Source organism: Heterodontus francisci, chromosome 30 (genome assembly GCF_036365525.1).
Source record: "Heterodontus francisci isolate sHetFra1 chromosome 30, sHetFra1.hap1, whole genome shotgun sequence".
NCBI classification, from domain to species: domain Eukaryota; kingdom Metazoa; phylum Chordata; class Chondrichthyes; order Heterodontiformes; family Heterodontidae; genus Heterodontus; species Heterodontus francisci.
Genome location: NC_090400.1, coordinates 1,814,739 through 1,829,233, shown reverse-complemented (window position 1 = coordinate 1,829,233; position 14,495 = coordinate 1,814,739). Strand labels below are relative to the sequence as shown.

Below are 14,495 nucleotides of genomic sequence, written 5' to 3'. Positions count from 1 at the left end.
CAGCATTTCTTCTTTTTATTTCAGATTTCCAGCATCTGCAGTATTTTGCTTTTATTATTGGCGTTTCGGGGGCGGGGTTAGTGTTTGCGGGCAGGTCTTGTAGATTGTGGGCGGGATTGGAGTTTCAGGGCGGGGTTAGTATTTGTGGGCGGGGTTAGTAGTATATGGGCGGGGTTAGTAGTATATGGGCGGGGTTGGCGCTTCGGGGGCGGGGTTAGTAGAATATGGGCGGGGTTACTGTCTGTGGGCGGGGTTACTGTCTGTGGGCGGGGTTAGTAGAATATGGGCGGGGTTAGTGTTTGTGGGCGGGGTTAGTGTTTGAGGGCGGGAAGGCCGCTGCTCGTCGATGGGATGGCCGCGTCCCCAGGAACCGCTGTCGAGAGGCGGGGCTATCTCCAAGGCAACCGGTGCGGGTGGTCACCAGATCTAAAACCATGTTCAACATCAAAGTGTTGCTGCTGGGCCCGAGAGAGGTACAAGGTGGGGTCGGGTGGGATGGTGCGGATAGCAGGGGGAGGGGATAATATCGTGTTGGGGGAGGGGATAATATCGTGTTGGGGGAGGGGATAATATCGTGTTGGGGGAGGGGCAGAGTTTTGGGCCGGGGCCGAAGCCTGGGTAATGGATGTGCGGGTTTGTCAGCACTAGCTAGTGGAATGACAGGCATTCACAATGAAACCTTTACCAGACTGTTACCCTACTGACATCAGCATGGGAAAATCTGCATTACGGTTTCCAGTGGAGTGTATGAGTTTTAAAATTATACAGATATCTGACAACAACTTGTGTTTATATAGTGCCTTTAACGTAATTCAGCGTTCCAAGGCACTTTACAGGAGCATTCTAAAACAAAATGTAATGCTGAGCCACATAAGGAGATAGTAAGGATGACCAAAAGCTTAGTCTAAGAAGTTGGTTTTATGGAGTACCTTAAACGAGGAAAGAGGGGTTTAGGGAGGGAATAATTTTTTACAGATTTTTATGAATAAAGTATATTTTGAAAATAAAAATAAAAATTCCAGAGCTTAGGGACGAGGCAGTTGATGGCACAGCCACCAATGGTGGAGCGATTAAAATTGGGGATGCTCCAGAGAACAGAATTAGATGAGCACAGAGATCTCTGAGGGTTTTGTGGCTGGAAGCAATTACATAGATGGGCGAGGCCATGGAAGGATTTGAAAACAAAGATGAGAATTTTGTTGCTTAACTGAGAGCCAGTGTGGGTCAGCAAGCACAGGGGACTTGGTGTGAGCAAGAGCAAAGGTAGCAGATTTTGGATGACCTCGAGTTTACAAGGGATAGGATGTGGGAGACCAGCCAGGATTGCGTTGGAATGGTCAAGTCTAGAGGTAACGTAAGTATAAATGAGGGTTTCAGCACAGTTGAGGGGCGGCGCAGTGGTTAGCACCGCAGCCTCACAGCTCCAGGGACCCGGGTTCGATTCTGGGTACTGCCTGTGTGGAGTTTGCAAGTTCTCCCTGTGTCTGCGTGGCTTTTCTCTGGGTGCTCCGGTTTCCACCCACAAGCCAAAAGACTTGCAGGTTGTTAGGTAAATTGGCCATTATAAATTGTCACTAGTATAGGTAGGTGGTAGGGAAATATAGGGACAGGTGGGGATGTTTGGTAGGAATATGGGATTAGTGTAGGATTAGTATAAAAATGGGTGGTTGATGGTCGGCACAGACTCGGTGGGCCGAAGGGCCTGTTTCAGTGCTGTATCTCTAATCTAATGAGCTGAGACAGTAGTGATAGCATAGAGTCATACAGCACTGAACCAGGCCCTTCGGCCCACCGAGTCTGTGCTGACCAACAATGACCCATTTATACTAATTCTACATTAATCCCATATTCCCTACCACATCCTCACCTTCCCTCAATTCTCCTACCACCTACCTACACTAGGGGCAATTTACAATGGCCAATTTACCTATCAACCTGCAAGTCTTTGGCAGTGGGAGGAAACCGGAGCACCCGGCGGAAACCCACACGGTCACAGGGAGAACTTGCAAACTCCACACAGGCAGTACCCAGAAACGAACCCGGGTCGCTGGAGCTGTGAGGCTGCGGTGCTAACCACTGCGCCACTGTGCCGCCCACAGTGTTATTTAGATTTAGATTTTTTTTTAGATTTAGATTTTAGAGATACAGCACTGAAACAGGCCCTTCGGCCACCGAGTCTGTGCCGACCATTAACCACCCATTTATACTAATCCTACACTAATCCCATAGTCCTACCACATCCTCACCTGTTCCTATATTCCTCTACCACCTACCTATACTAGGGGAAATTTATAATGGCCAATTTACCTATCAACCTGCAAGTCTTTGGCTTGTGGGAGGAAACCGGAGCACCCGGAGGAAACCCACGCAGACACAGGGAGAACTTGCAAACTCCACACAGGCAGTACCCAGACTTGAACCCGGGTCGCTGGAGCTGTGAGGCTGCAGTGCTAACCACTGCGCCGCCCCTGTTACAGATGTAACAGTGCTCTTAGCGATGGTGCGCGTATGTGGTTAGAAGCTCATTTCAGGGTCAAATATGACACTGAGGTGGCGAACAGACTGGTTTAGTTTTAGACTGTTGCCAGGGAGGGATGGAGCCGCTAACTAGAGAACAGAGTTTGGCGCAGGGACTGAAAACAATGGCTTCAGTCTTCCCAATATTGGAGCAAATTTCTGCTCATCCAGTACTGGATGTCAGATAAGCAGTCTGATAATTCAACAGTGGATAAATCAAGAAAGATCGTGGTGAGGTCGAGCTGGGTGTTCAGTGTACACATGGCCACTGACGCTGTGCATTAAGATGATGTTGCCAAGGAGGCAGCATATTGATGAAAAATAGGAGGGGGCCAAGGATAGATCCTCGGGGGACACCAGAGGTAACGGTGCAGGGGCAGGAAAAGAAGCCATTGCAATTGATACTCTGCCTATGAATAGTTAGAAAGAACCAGGCAAGAGCAATCCAACTCAGCTGGAAGACAATGGAGAGGTGTTGGAGGAGGATGGTGTGGTCAACTGTGTCAAAGGCTGCAGACAGGTCAAGAAGGACAAGGAGGGATAGTTTATCTTTGTCACAGTTACAAAGGATGCCATTTGTGATTTTGATATCCATTTCAGTACTGTGGCAAGGATGGAAACCAGATTGGAGGGATTCAACCATAGAATTCCAGGAATGACAGTCACTGATTTGGGAGGCAACAACACATTTAAGGACTTTGGAGAGGAAAGGAAGTTGTAGTCATAGTGTCATAGTGAGATACAGCACTGAAACAGGCTCTTCGGCCCACCGAGTCCGCACCGACCATCAGCCACCGATCTATACTAATCCTATATTAATCCCATTTTCCCCCTCACATCCCCACCTTCCCTCAATTCTCCTACCACCTACCTACACTAAGGGCAATTTACAATGGTCAATTCACCTATCAACCCGCAAGTCTTTGGCTGTGGGAGGAAACCTACGCAGTCACAGGGAGAACTTGCAAACTCCACACAGGCAGTACCCAGAACTGAACCCGGGTTGCTGGAGCTGTAAGGCTGCAGTGCCAGCCACTGCCTCACTGGTTGGAGTCAGGGCAATAGTTTGCAAAGGCAGTGCAGTCGAGGGTTGGCTTTTGAGGAGAGTGATGACGATGGCAGATTTAAAGGAGAAAGAAGAAATAGAACCAGGAGGGAAAGTTGTGTGGTCAGCAGTTTAGTGGGAATAGAATCGAGGGAACAGGTGGTGGGTGTCATGGACAAGAAGAGGGCATGAGGGGAAATAGGAGAGCAGTAGGGAAAGATGTGAGCTCAGGGCTGAGGCATCAGGGAACATTCGTGGAGGTTTGGGCCAGTGAGCCAGTGGAAGAGTGGGGGGTGGGACATGGGAGAGGCAGCTGATCGGATGGTCTCGATCTTAGTGACAAATAAGTCCATGAGCTTGCCATTGAGAAGGTAAGGGTAGAGGCGACAGGGAAAGGGGGTTTAAGAAGACAGTTTGCAGTTGATATTAAATGGGGTTATCTTTGCATTCCTGGATTATCCTGGAATAATAAGTTTTAGCAGACAGGAACAGGACTCAATAGTGCTTAATCTGGTCCAGCTAGATCTGGCAGTGGATGTCCAAACCAGTTGTCTGTCATATCAATTTAAGCCTGCATCCCTTTGACTTAAGGGAGTGGAGGTGAGGGCCGTACTAAGGGAAATGGCCAGGGTGAGAGTGTGTATGGTTTTATTGGGGATTAGGGCATCGAAGGTGTGGCAGTGAGGATGTGATTGAGCAAATCAGTAGCTCAGTAATGTTGTAAATGGAGGGTCAAAGGCTTGACAGTTGGAATTTTGAAAGTAAATAGGGGATAATTTTTTCCAGGGATGGATATAGAAGGAAGTAAATTTGGGGAGTGGAAGGTGGATGTGGTTGGTGAGTGATACAAGGAAGTGATCAGAAGTGGCTTTATCTCTAATTGCTATGATGGGACTAGGAAGACCATATGAGGTGGTGAACTCTGAGGAGAGAGAACATGATGAGATGGAGTTTGAAATCACTGAGGATGAGAAGTTGCTTGTTGCAGAGGCTGAGGGAGAAAAGCAGTGAAGATATCTCAGTGGGAAAATTTTTATCATACTTGGGAGGGTGGTAGAGAACAATGGTTTTAGAGAGGTGAGAGGAGTCGAACAAGGATGCTCAGAGGAGGAGAAAGTACTAGAGGAGTGGGGGGTCAGGCCAAGGAGTGATCTGGTGATGAACACCACACGCCACCATGACTTTCTTGACAGGGCAGGTGGTGGAAGATATGTCCAGGTGAGGAGGCTTCACTAAGGGGTCATCATTCCTCAGCCAGGTTTCCATTAAGGTCATAATATTGATGCAATGGTCCACACTAAGCTCGTGAAGGATTATATGCTCACTATATTTTATACATGTTCCTGATTTGTCATTCACAGAGTGGGAAAACTGTTCTGGCAAATTTTCTGTCTGATGCATCTGAAGCTATTGGTGGTGATTACAGCCCAACTCAGGGTGTCAGGTGTGTGAGTACTTAATGTCTCATTTAAAAACACTTTCTACAAAAGTATATTTTACAATAGATAAAATAAAGTTGCCAGGCAGACAGCATATGTTTACCATCTTATGACACACCTCTGTTCCTCAAAGCAGCACTGTGACTGAGCCGCGTGCACCATGAGGCTGCCATTTTTGCTTATCAGAGCGCAAGTGGCAGACGGATTATAATAACTACAGGCGAGGGAGAGAAAATCTGCCAGAGGTCCTTCCTGCTTCAGGTTGCCATCTAGTCACTGCTGGAAATGTTGTTGAATGTCAGATAAGCCCAGATAGACATGTCTGTGATGCCTCCCACAGCCTGCCAGTGTTCACTATAGGGAAATACACAAAGAATGGCCGCGGTAATGAAAGGTTGCTGGCATCTGTGAAACTTCAGGAGAGGAAGGGGGAGGAAGATGGTAAATGTAATAAGACTAAAGCTCAAAATTTGCAATATCTGGCTTTGTTCTGAAATCTGTGTGGCGAGCTGATGTTTAATATTACATGTCTCCGAGGCTATTGTACTCAAAGCAAAATAAATGCCCTTGCCCCATCAATCCTCTAACTCATTTTACCTGACAAGCTCTTGACATGCCGATATTTATACCCATATGGCATTAAGCTGTTAATCATTAATCAAATACCGTTCCCTTTCTGTGAGCATCCCACTCATTCCGAGTCACTCCTCAAACTGACACATTTTTAAAAAGAAAAAATGCTCTGCTTCTGTTCTTGTCCTTCCTCCTGGTATGACCGAAGCAGAGGGCCCTGCCTTCTGAAATGGAGGAATGTGGGTGGAAAGGACAAAGCAAAAATGTTTTCGAGACAGGTGATTGGTCCAAATGTCTTGGGTGGTGGCCAGGCTATCAAATGCAGTTTCTTACTGTTCAGTATAGACAAGGACTCAAACATTTCCAAGAACACTATCAATTCATTATTCTCACCTACACTTCCCTGTCTTTCACTAGAATGTACATTGGTATCTTTTGGTGAATTGTGCTGGGTGACTTATTCCAATTTACCTAAGAATGATTTTAGAGAAAAGCATTTTAGCTGTAATCTATTGAAAACAAAATGCTTTGAAAAGTTCAGATTAATCTATTAGACACTGTAGCAACTTATAATTCTTCAAAACAAAATATTATCTCTGTTGCTTTAAGAAAACAAACTTCTCCAGTTTTTCCACAGTTGCACAAGTAAACGTCAATCAAAATAAATTCATGGCAGAGTCTTTAACTCCAAATGTAAATCACAAAGTTTTTCCCCAATTCTGGGTGCAAAATTTTAAATTAAATGAACATACTCAACAACCAGATTCAAACTTTCATGTGCCTTTTAAAAATACTGACCCCTGTAATGGGCTGCCAACTCAATGCCAAATTTAATATTCCCAGGTTGCTCGCCCAAGGAATATTCACACATTTTAAATAAGTTCAAAATCAAAAATGTGGCTCAAAGTATCCCAAAAAATTCATGTGTATACATATATCTTAAAATACTTCCAACATCAAAGATAAGACTACAGATTTATAGCTGTATTAAACATTCGTAGGTCAGAAAACTTCCACATATTCTCACACACTTTCACACAGGGACCCAAGGGATTGTTACAGAACCCACAATACCTGCGCATCTCTTTTCATTACACATGTGGCTGTCATCGCTGCTTGGGGAGTCTGGTGTATGTCAGGAGGTCCTGGTTTCAGACCCTCTGCTGCTCCCTGTTTTGCTCGTACTCGCTAACTGCCTTCGCTAGTTCTTTAGAGCTTATCACTTGCCTTGAAGAATAACTGCTTTAACTATCTTGTTGGTAAGTGAGTTTGACAGTTACATCATGCCTTTCTTCTGCTTCACACTTTCCTCCAGCTTCTGTTTTTTTTTTTGACAGTGTACAATCTGCAGTGTCTCCAGAGCCATAGCAGTTCCCCTGTTGTTTAAGGACCCCACTTGAGGCACTGGTTAATTTCTCTACCTTTTTCCTCCTACTTTTTATTTAAATCCTCCTGTTTTCTTGCTTGACGTTACATGTTACTGATTTCCTAACTTTATTTGTACTTTTACTCTGAAGGTAATCTATGGACACAGTCAATATTCTAATGTAAATGGTTTTTTTGGTGTAATTGGTTATTTCCAAAATTTTGTTCCATCAACCTTTTGTTGAGGTTGCAATCCATTTCAAGTTACTTTTTAAATTTTACTGTTTGTCCCTGCCATAGTTTGACCACAGTTTTCCAATTTTTCTTTTTCACACGCTTTTCTTGGGTTAATCAAATCTAGCTGTTCTAGGTTCTTTGCATTTTCTATTAGGGGCATACATGACCCTAATGATTTTTCAACATATTTTTCAGGTGCACTTGGCATGGCTGTGCTCTCAGTCCTGAAGGGCAACTACTGACTCCTTCTCCCTCTCTTAGTTTGGAAGCTATTTCTTCCCCGATCTGAGGCTATTTCTTCCCTTCTTTATTTTCAGTTCCCTTCTCCCTCTTCCTGTTGGAAATAAGTCAATTATTTTAACACCTATTATTTCAAACCTGTTCTCGACTCCAACCCAGGCGATGCCAGTGAAAGACCAATAAATTCTACCATGCTTACTGTCAACAACAACAACTTGTATTTATATAGTGCCTTTAATGTTGTGTAACATCCCGAGGTGCAACCAAGGGTTGTTAGTCCTGCAACAATAACTGAGAGATTATGGCTTGAGTGGTTTCAAACAACTAGCTTAATGTATAATGACTGATAGCAATATTGCTCTTGCATTATTGGTTTACAGTATTAATGACGAGGTGAGATACAAATCATACAGACTTATCCTAGCCTACAGAGTGATCTATTCTGACTTCTAGGCTTTCTGTTTGGCTGTGGACTTCTGACCATCCCAAGAATTCTTGATTTCAATGGAGGAAAGCTTTATCTTTATACACTAAAATAAAAGCAAAAGGGTTCCGAAGAAGGGTCACTGATCCAAAACGTTAACTCTGCTTCTCTCTCCACGGATGCTGCCAGACCTGCTGAGAATTTCCAGCATTTCTTGTTTTTATTTTATCTTTATACTGTTCAACTGCACATTTACTTCTCTGTTCTTATCTTTTATTCATAAGTTATCCTGTCATTTTAGCTCTGCTTTAGCAGACCATAGGATTGTGGTGGCTTCTGTTCTTACCTTGGCTGGAGACACAGTCTGTACCTTTCAGGAATTTACCTTTCAAAATGTTACAGGCAGAGTGCAGTTTCCCATTTTTTTCCCATTTAGTATTTGGGTCTCCCAGCAACCAATTTTCTCATCTAGGTAAGGATCACCTCTTCTCTTCGAAGTTACAGCCAAAGGGAATTTCAGGACTCTTTGGCTCTAAGCTTCTTTGTTCACAAGCACCAGAAACAAAATTCAATCCCCACCCACTTCCTCCCTCTTATTTTCTGGCTGCAAAGCCTGCTGGGATACTTGACTATTTAAACCACTTTAAAATATTCTAACAGGGAAATTTATTTTTAAAGATAAAGGAAAACTTAAGAATTGCAATGAAACAGATTAAATGGAGAAATGAGGTATTGAATGTCCTTCAACAGGACCTGTTCAGCCTGGGATAATTTTGAATGTCAGTATTTTTGTACTTTAAGTTATGTATATTAATACTAAATGAAAGTCATCTCATCTTTAGGATCCTGGAGTATGAATGTCCGAATGTGAATGCCAATGGAAAAAATATTGGGTGTGAAGTGGAACTCTGGGACTGCTCTGGTGATCAGAAGTAAGAAGACAGTAGAATTAATAAATTTGCCAGTTGCAGTGTGATTTGTTCTGTTCCCTCAGGAAAAAGATTTAACACAGGACATACATAGCCTAGCAGAAAGGGCAGACAGATGGCAGATGGAATTTAATACTGACATGTGTGAGGTGATGCATTTTGGCAGAAGGAATAGGGAGAGGCAATATAGACTTAATGGCACAGTTCTAAAGAGTGCAGGAACAGAGGGACCTGGGGAAGGGAGGGAGGCATGGTGCATGTGCATTTGAAAGTGGCCGAACATATTGAGAATGTGGTTAGTAAAACATATGGGATCTTGGGCTTCATCAATAGAGGCATTGAGTACAAAAGCAGGGAATTTATGCTGAACCTTTATAAAGCTCTAATAGACCCCAACTGGAGCATTGCATCCAGTTCTGGTCACCACATTTCAGGAAGGATGTGAGGGTCCTTGGGAGGGTGCAGAGGAGATTTACCAGAATGGTTTCAGGAATGAGGGATTTTAGTTACATGATTAGGTTGGAAAAGCTGGGGTTATTCTCCTTAGATCAAAGGAGATTGAGGAGAGATTTAATAGAGGTGTACTCAGTGGGCTGAATGGCCTCCTTCTGTGCTGTAAATGACTATGACTCAACCACTGAGAATGAATAAATGAAAAATAAAAAAATGGGCAGTAGCTCAGGTGGATGGCTGGTGCAGGTCTGAATTCTTCTACTTGGCTCAGATCTGATTTCAGCTGCCTTGCTGCTAGCAAAAGCCAGGCAAAATCTTATCCTGGGGTGGAGAGAGGAAGGGAACCTGACGTGGAATCTTCACTGGCCTGCTCTGGTGTCAACCAAAGCAGCAATGATAAGAGCCAGAGAAAAGGGTTCCTGTTGCGCCTTTTTAGTCTCCTCAGGTGTTTGATTCACTAGTGAGGATAATGTATTCTGAGTGTTTTCTGGAGTCTGCTGCACTTAACATGTCATACCAACAATTTTATTGAATGATCGGGTGTGTTTTGTTTTATTTCTACTCTTCCTATCTGGAGGAAGATGCATGTGTTGCTGGAGAAGAACTGAAAGTAATCCCGATGCCCATCACACATTCTATGTGGCATATTGGGAATCACTTTAGTGTCAGAATCACCACATTTATCCTGCCTCAATTCACATTTCTTCCACCTAATTATTATGTGATTTTAATATATTTATCATTAATTATCATCCACAATTTTCTTACAAAAGTTGAAAGACTCAACTTCCTGAAACACTTGTTGAACAAAGTTTTGACTGCCATGTTTACGCTTTAGCCTGCTAATTACACAGAGCTGATAAATACATTTTATGATTTAAATAATGTAGGAGTAAAAGCATCTGTATCCTACATGGCACCTTTCATGTAGAAAATGTCCATCCGGGCCCCAGCCCACCTCTCACCCACACCATGATGGTGCGCTCTCTCATATTATTGCATAGCACACACTCACTGCTGATCTATCTCATTGTGGGTTGCTTCATTTATTTTACTTTACTACAAGGATGTAGCCACAATGGGGAGTTTGTCAGTGCAAACAAGTCATTCAGTGTCTATAATTTCTGATTGGAGTTACTCGGCAATGTCTAGTGATTTAACTTACAACAGTCATGAGTCCACACTCAGGTTTCAAAATCTCACAGATTTCCCATATTTTTAGTTTAGTTTAGTTTAGAGATACAGCACTGAAACAGGCCCTTCGGCCCACCGAGTCTGTGCCGACCATTAACCACCCATTTATACTAATCCTACATTAATTCCACATTACTACCACATCCCCACCTGTCCCTATATTTCCCTACCACCTGCCTATACTAGGGGCAATTTATAATGGCCAATTTACCTATCAACCAGCAAGTCTTTGGCATGTGGGAGGAAACCGGAGCACCCGGAGGAAACCCACGCAGACACAGGGAGAACTTGCAAACTCCACACAGGCAGTCCCCAGAATTGAACCCGGGTCGCTGGAGCTGTGAGGATGCGGTGCTAACCACTGCGCCGCCCAACTGCGCCACTGTTGACAAGTCTGTACAAATACAGTGCTGAGTAATCTGGAAATGAATGGCCATATTCCATTGTCAGTCTGGCCTTGTTCATGTAGACGGGAAGTGTATCAGGCGCTGGTTAAATTGCCCCATACAATCTCAATAGAACATTATAAGCTGATTAGCAGTTGTAGTGTGCATTGTCCTGGAATGGGAGCAATTGGGGTCCCCCAAATGGGCAATTCTCGATCCCAGCTGGACGTGGCTGAGGAAGGATCCGCTGTAGTTGAGTCAGGGAAAAGTTGGAAACTGGAATTAAGTCTTGTTGCTCATACACTGCCGACCAATCAATTACAAAGTGACGATGAGAAAGATATTGGAATCTTTATAATAGAAGCACATCTAGAAACCAAAAATATAAGAGTAGTCAGCACATACTTCAATAGGGAGGTCACGCTTGACCAACCTAATTGAATTATTTGAAGGAGTAACAAAGAGTAGACGAGGGTAATGGAATAGACTTTCAATCGATTAAGGTCAGAGCATGTGGAGTGAGGGACATGTAGCAGAATGGATAGCAAACTGGCAACAAAACAGAAAAGAGAGTAGGGGTTCAAGTTTTTATTCAGATTGCTGGAAGGTGGAAAGTAGTATTCCACAAGGATCGGTACTGGGACTACTGTCCATAATTTGTATAACTGGGATTTAGGAATCGGAAGAAAAATTTCAGAATTTGTGGAAGATGTCAATATGAGCTAGAATTAATACTGTTGAAGACTGTGACAAAATACAAGATCACATTAACAAACTTTCAGAATGGGCATGTAAATGGCCAAAAAATTTCAATATAAAAAAGTGTGAAGTGATGCATTTTGGTAGGAAGAATAAGGACGCCACATATTCTTTGGAAATTAAGAGACTAAATGAGCTGGAGGTGCAGAGGGATCTAGGGGTACAGATTCATAATTCATTAAAAGTAACATTGCAGGTTAACAAAGACTTAAACAATGCAAACCAAGCACTGGCATTCATTTCTGGAGGATTAGAATTCAAAAGCAGCGAAGTTAAATTCAACTTGTATGGAATGTAGGTTATGTTATACTGAGAGGTGACCTGATAGACGTCTTTAAAATTATGAAGGGTTTCGATACGGTAGATGTAGATAATGTTTCCATTTCTGGGGGAGCCCAAAACTAGAGGCCAGAAACATAAGGTAGTCACTAACAAATCTAATAAAGGATTCAAGGGAAACTTCTTTACCCAGAGAGTGCTGAGAATATGGAACTTGCTTCCACAAAATACATATATAGAATATACAGTACAAAAACAGGGAGAAAGTGGGAACAGGGTACTGAGTTTGGATGATCAGTCGTAATCGTATTGAATGGCGGTGCAGGCTTGAAGGGCCGAATGGTCAACTCCTATTTTTCTATGTTTCTATTCGGCTCCACCAGTCCAAGCCGATGTTTATGCTGTATTCTAGCCTCCTCCCATCCTTGCTCATCTATTAGCATAAGCCTCTATTCCTTTATCCCTCGTGATTATCTAGCCTCCCATTAAATGCATCATACTCTTCACCTCAACCATTGCCTGGGGTGGAGTGATTGAGGGAAATAGCATTGATGTGAAGTAATGTAAGAGACAGCTTGTGTGGAGCATAAACATCAGCACAGAATTGATTGGCCTGATTCTGTGCATATATTCTATGCAGTTTGCAAAAGGAATGTGAGGGGAATGGGACCCAAACTCCATAAGTTTATCCTTCAAAAAAATACGGAAAATTATTCACCTAGTCTGAAAATGATTGCTAATCGTTATTTAATTTAACCTGTAACATTTCAAGTCGAGATATGCATGAATAGTTAACACATCTGCCACATTTACAGTTTATATGTATTTTCTCTTTTCACGTTACTATCAGAATTAATGTAAGTTTGTGAAATTGTTCTTTGAAGGTTTGAAACATGCTGGCCAGCTTTAATGAAGGATTCCAATGGAGTTGTCATTGTGTTTAATGTTGATGTGCCCAGCCACCTGAAGGAGATTGAGACTTTCTATTCCTCCTTTGTGCAGCAGCAGCGGTTGCATGACTCTCAGTGTCTTCTAGTTGCTCACCACAAGCCAAGCTCAGCAGCTGGCAGAGGGCGGCCTAACCTGGGTAAGTGTAAAGGAATTGCATTACACTCGATAACAGATAAAGGTGGAATGCCTCCTGCAAACAACCTCCCTGGGCCTGTAACGAACAGGATCCATAGTGTAAAATGACCCCGATAAATACAACAACTTGCAACCTTCAACATAGAAAAACATCCCAAGCCACTTCACCATGGTTGGCATCCTTCCATCTATAAAAGATGATGGACACACAAGAATGTAAGAACTAGGAGCAGGAGTAGGCAATTCAGACCCTCGAGCCTGCTCCGCCATTCAATACAATCATGGCTGATCTCATCTCGGCCTCAGCTCCACTTTCCTGTCTGTTCTCCATAACCCTTCAACCCATTACTAATTAAAAATCTGTCTATCTCCTCCTTAAATTTACTCAATGTCCCGGCATCCACCGCACTCTGGGGTAGTGAATTCCACAGACTCACGACCCTTTGAGAGAAGTAATTTCTCATCTCCGTTTTAAATCTGCTACCCCTTATCCTAAAAGTATGACCTCTTGTTCTAGATTGCCCCACAAGAGGAAACATCCTCTCTACGTCTACTTTGTCAATCCCCTTAATCATCATATATACCTCAATTAGATCTCCTCTCATTCTTCTAAACTCTAGAGAGTAAAGTCCTAAACTGCTCAATCTCTTTTCATAAGACAAGCCCCTCATCTCTGGAATCAATCTAGTGAACCTCCTCTGAACTGCCTCCAGTGCAACTACCTCCCTCCTCAAGTAAGGGGACCAAAACTGTACGCAATACTCCAGGTGCGGTCTCACTAATGCCTTGTACAGTTGGAGCAACACTTCCCTACTTTAATACTCTATTCCTTTAGCAATAAATGCCAAAATTCCATTTGCCTTCCTTATTACCTGTTGTACCAGCATACTAGTTTTCAGCGAATCGTGCACGAGGACATCCAGATCCCTCTGCACCGAAGCACCTGAAGGTTTTGCCTTTTTATTCTTCTGACCAAAATGGATAACCTCACACTTAACAACGTTAAACTCCATCTGCCAAATTTTGGCCCATTCACCTAACCTATCCATATCCATTTGTAAATTTCTTACACACAGCAAACAATCCATTTAGGTGGGGTGTCTTCTGTTGGTGCATTTCACAGAGATGTAATAAAACAATACACACTCAGCCACAGAAGGAGATTGGCCAAGGAGGTAGGTTTAAAGAGGGTCTTAAATCAGAAGAGGCTAAGCTGTCTAAGGTTGATTGGGCAAATAAAATAGTAGTATGGCAGTAAATAGTAGGAAACATTTAAAGAAACAATTCAAAATTTTCAATAAAAATACTATCTATTAAAAAAACAAAACTCCGCAAGAAAGATCCATCCATGACTTACTAGGGAAGTTACGGATAGTATTAGATTAAAAGAAGAGGCTTATAATGTTGCAAAGAATAGTAATGTGCCTGAGGATTGGAAATATTTTACAAACCAGCAAAGAGCAATCAAAAAGTTGATAAGGGGAAAAATAGAATGCGAGTAAACTAGCCAGGAATATGAAAACAGATTGTAAGAGCTTTTACAAGTATATAAAAAGGAGGGGAGTAGCT

At 42.9% G+C, this 14,495-nt stretch overlaps 1 protein-coding gene across 1 annotated transcript in view; it reads left to right on the top strand.

Annotated features, from left to right (window-relative positions):
• Window positions 1-318: 318 nt before the first annotated feature.
• The window catches only part of ift22 (intraflagellar transport 22 homolog (Chlamydomonas)), a 47,783-nt gene continuing 33,606 nt past the window's right edge, over window positions 319-14,495 (top strand). Inside the window, exons 1-4 of the mRNA XM_068010022.1 lie at window positions 319-473; window positions 4,924-5,006; window positions 8,683-8,772; window positions 12,725-12,927. Of these exons, the coding sequence (XP_067866123.1) occupies window positions 435-473; window positions 4,924-5,006; window positions 8,683-8,772; window positions 12,725-12,927 (415 nt within the window). The 5' untranslated portion in view covers window positions 319-434. The remainder of the gene's footprint in view (window positions 474-4,923; window positions 5,007-8,682; window positions 8,773-12,724; window positions 12,928-14,495) is intronic.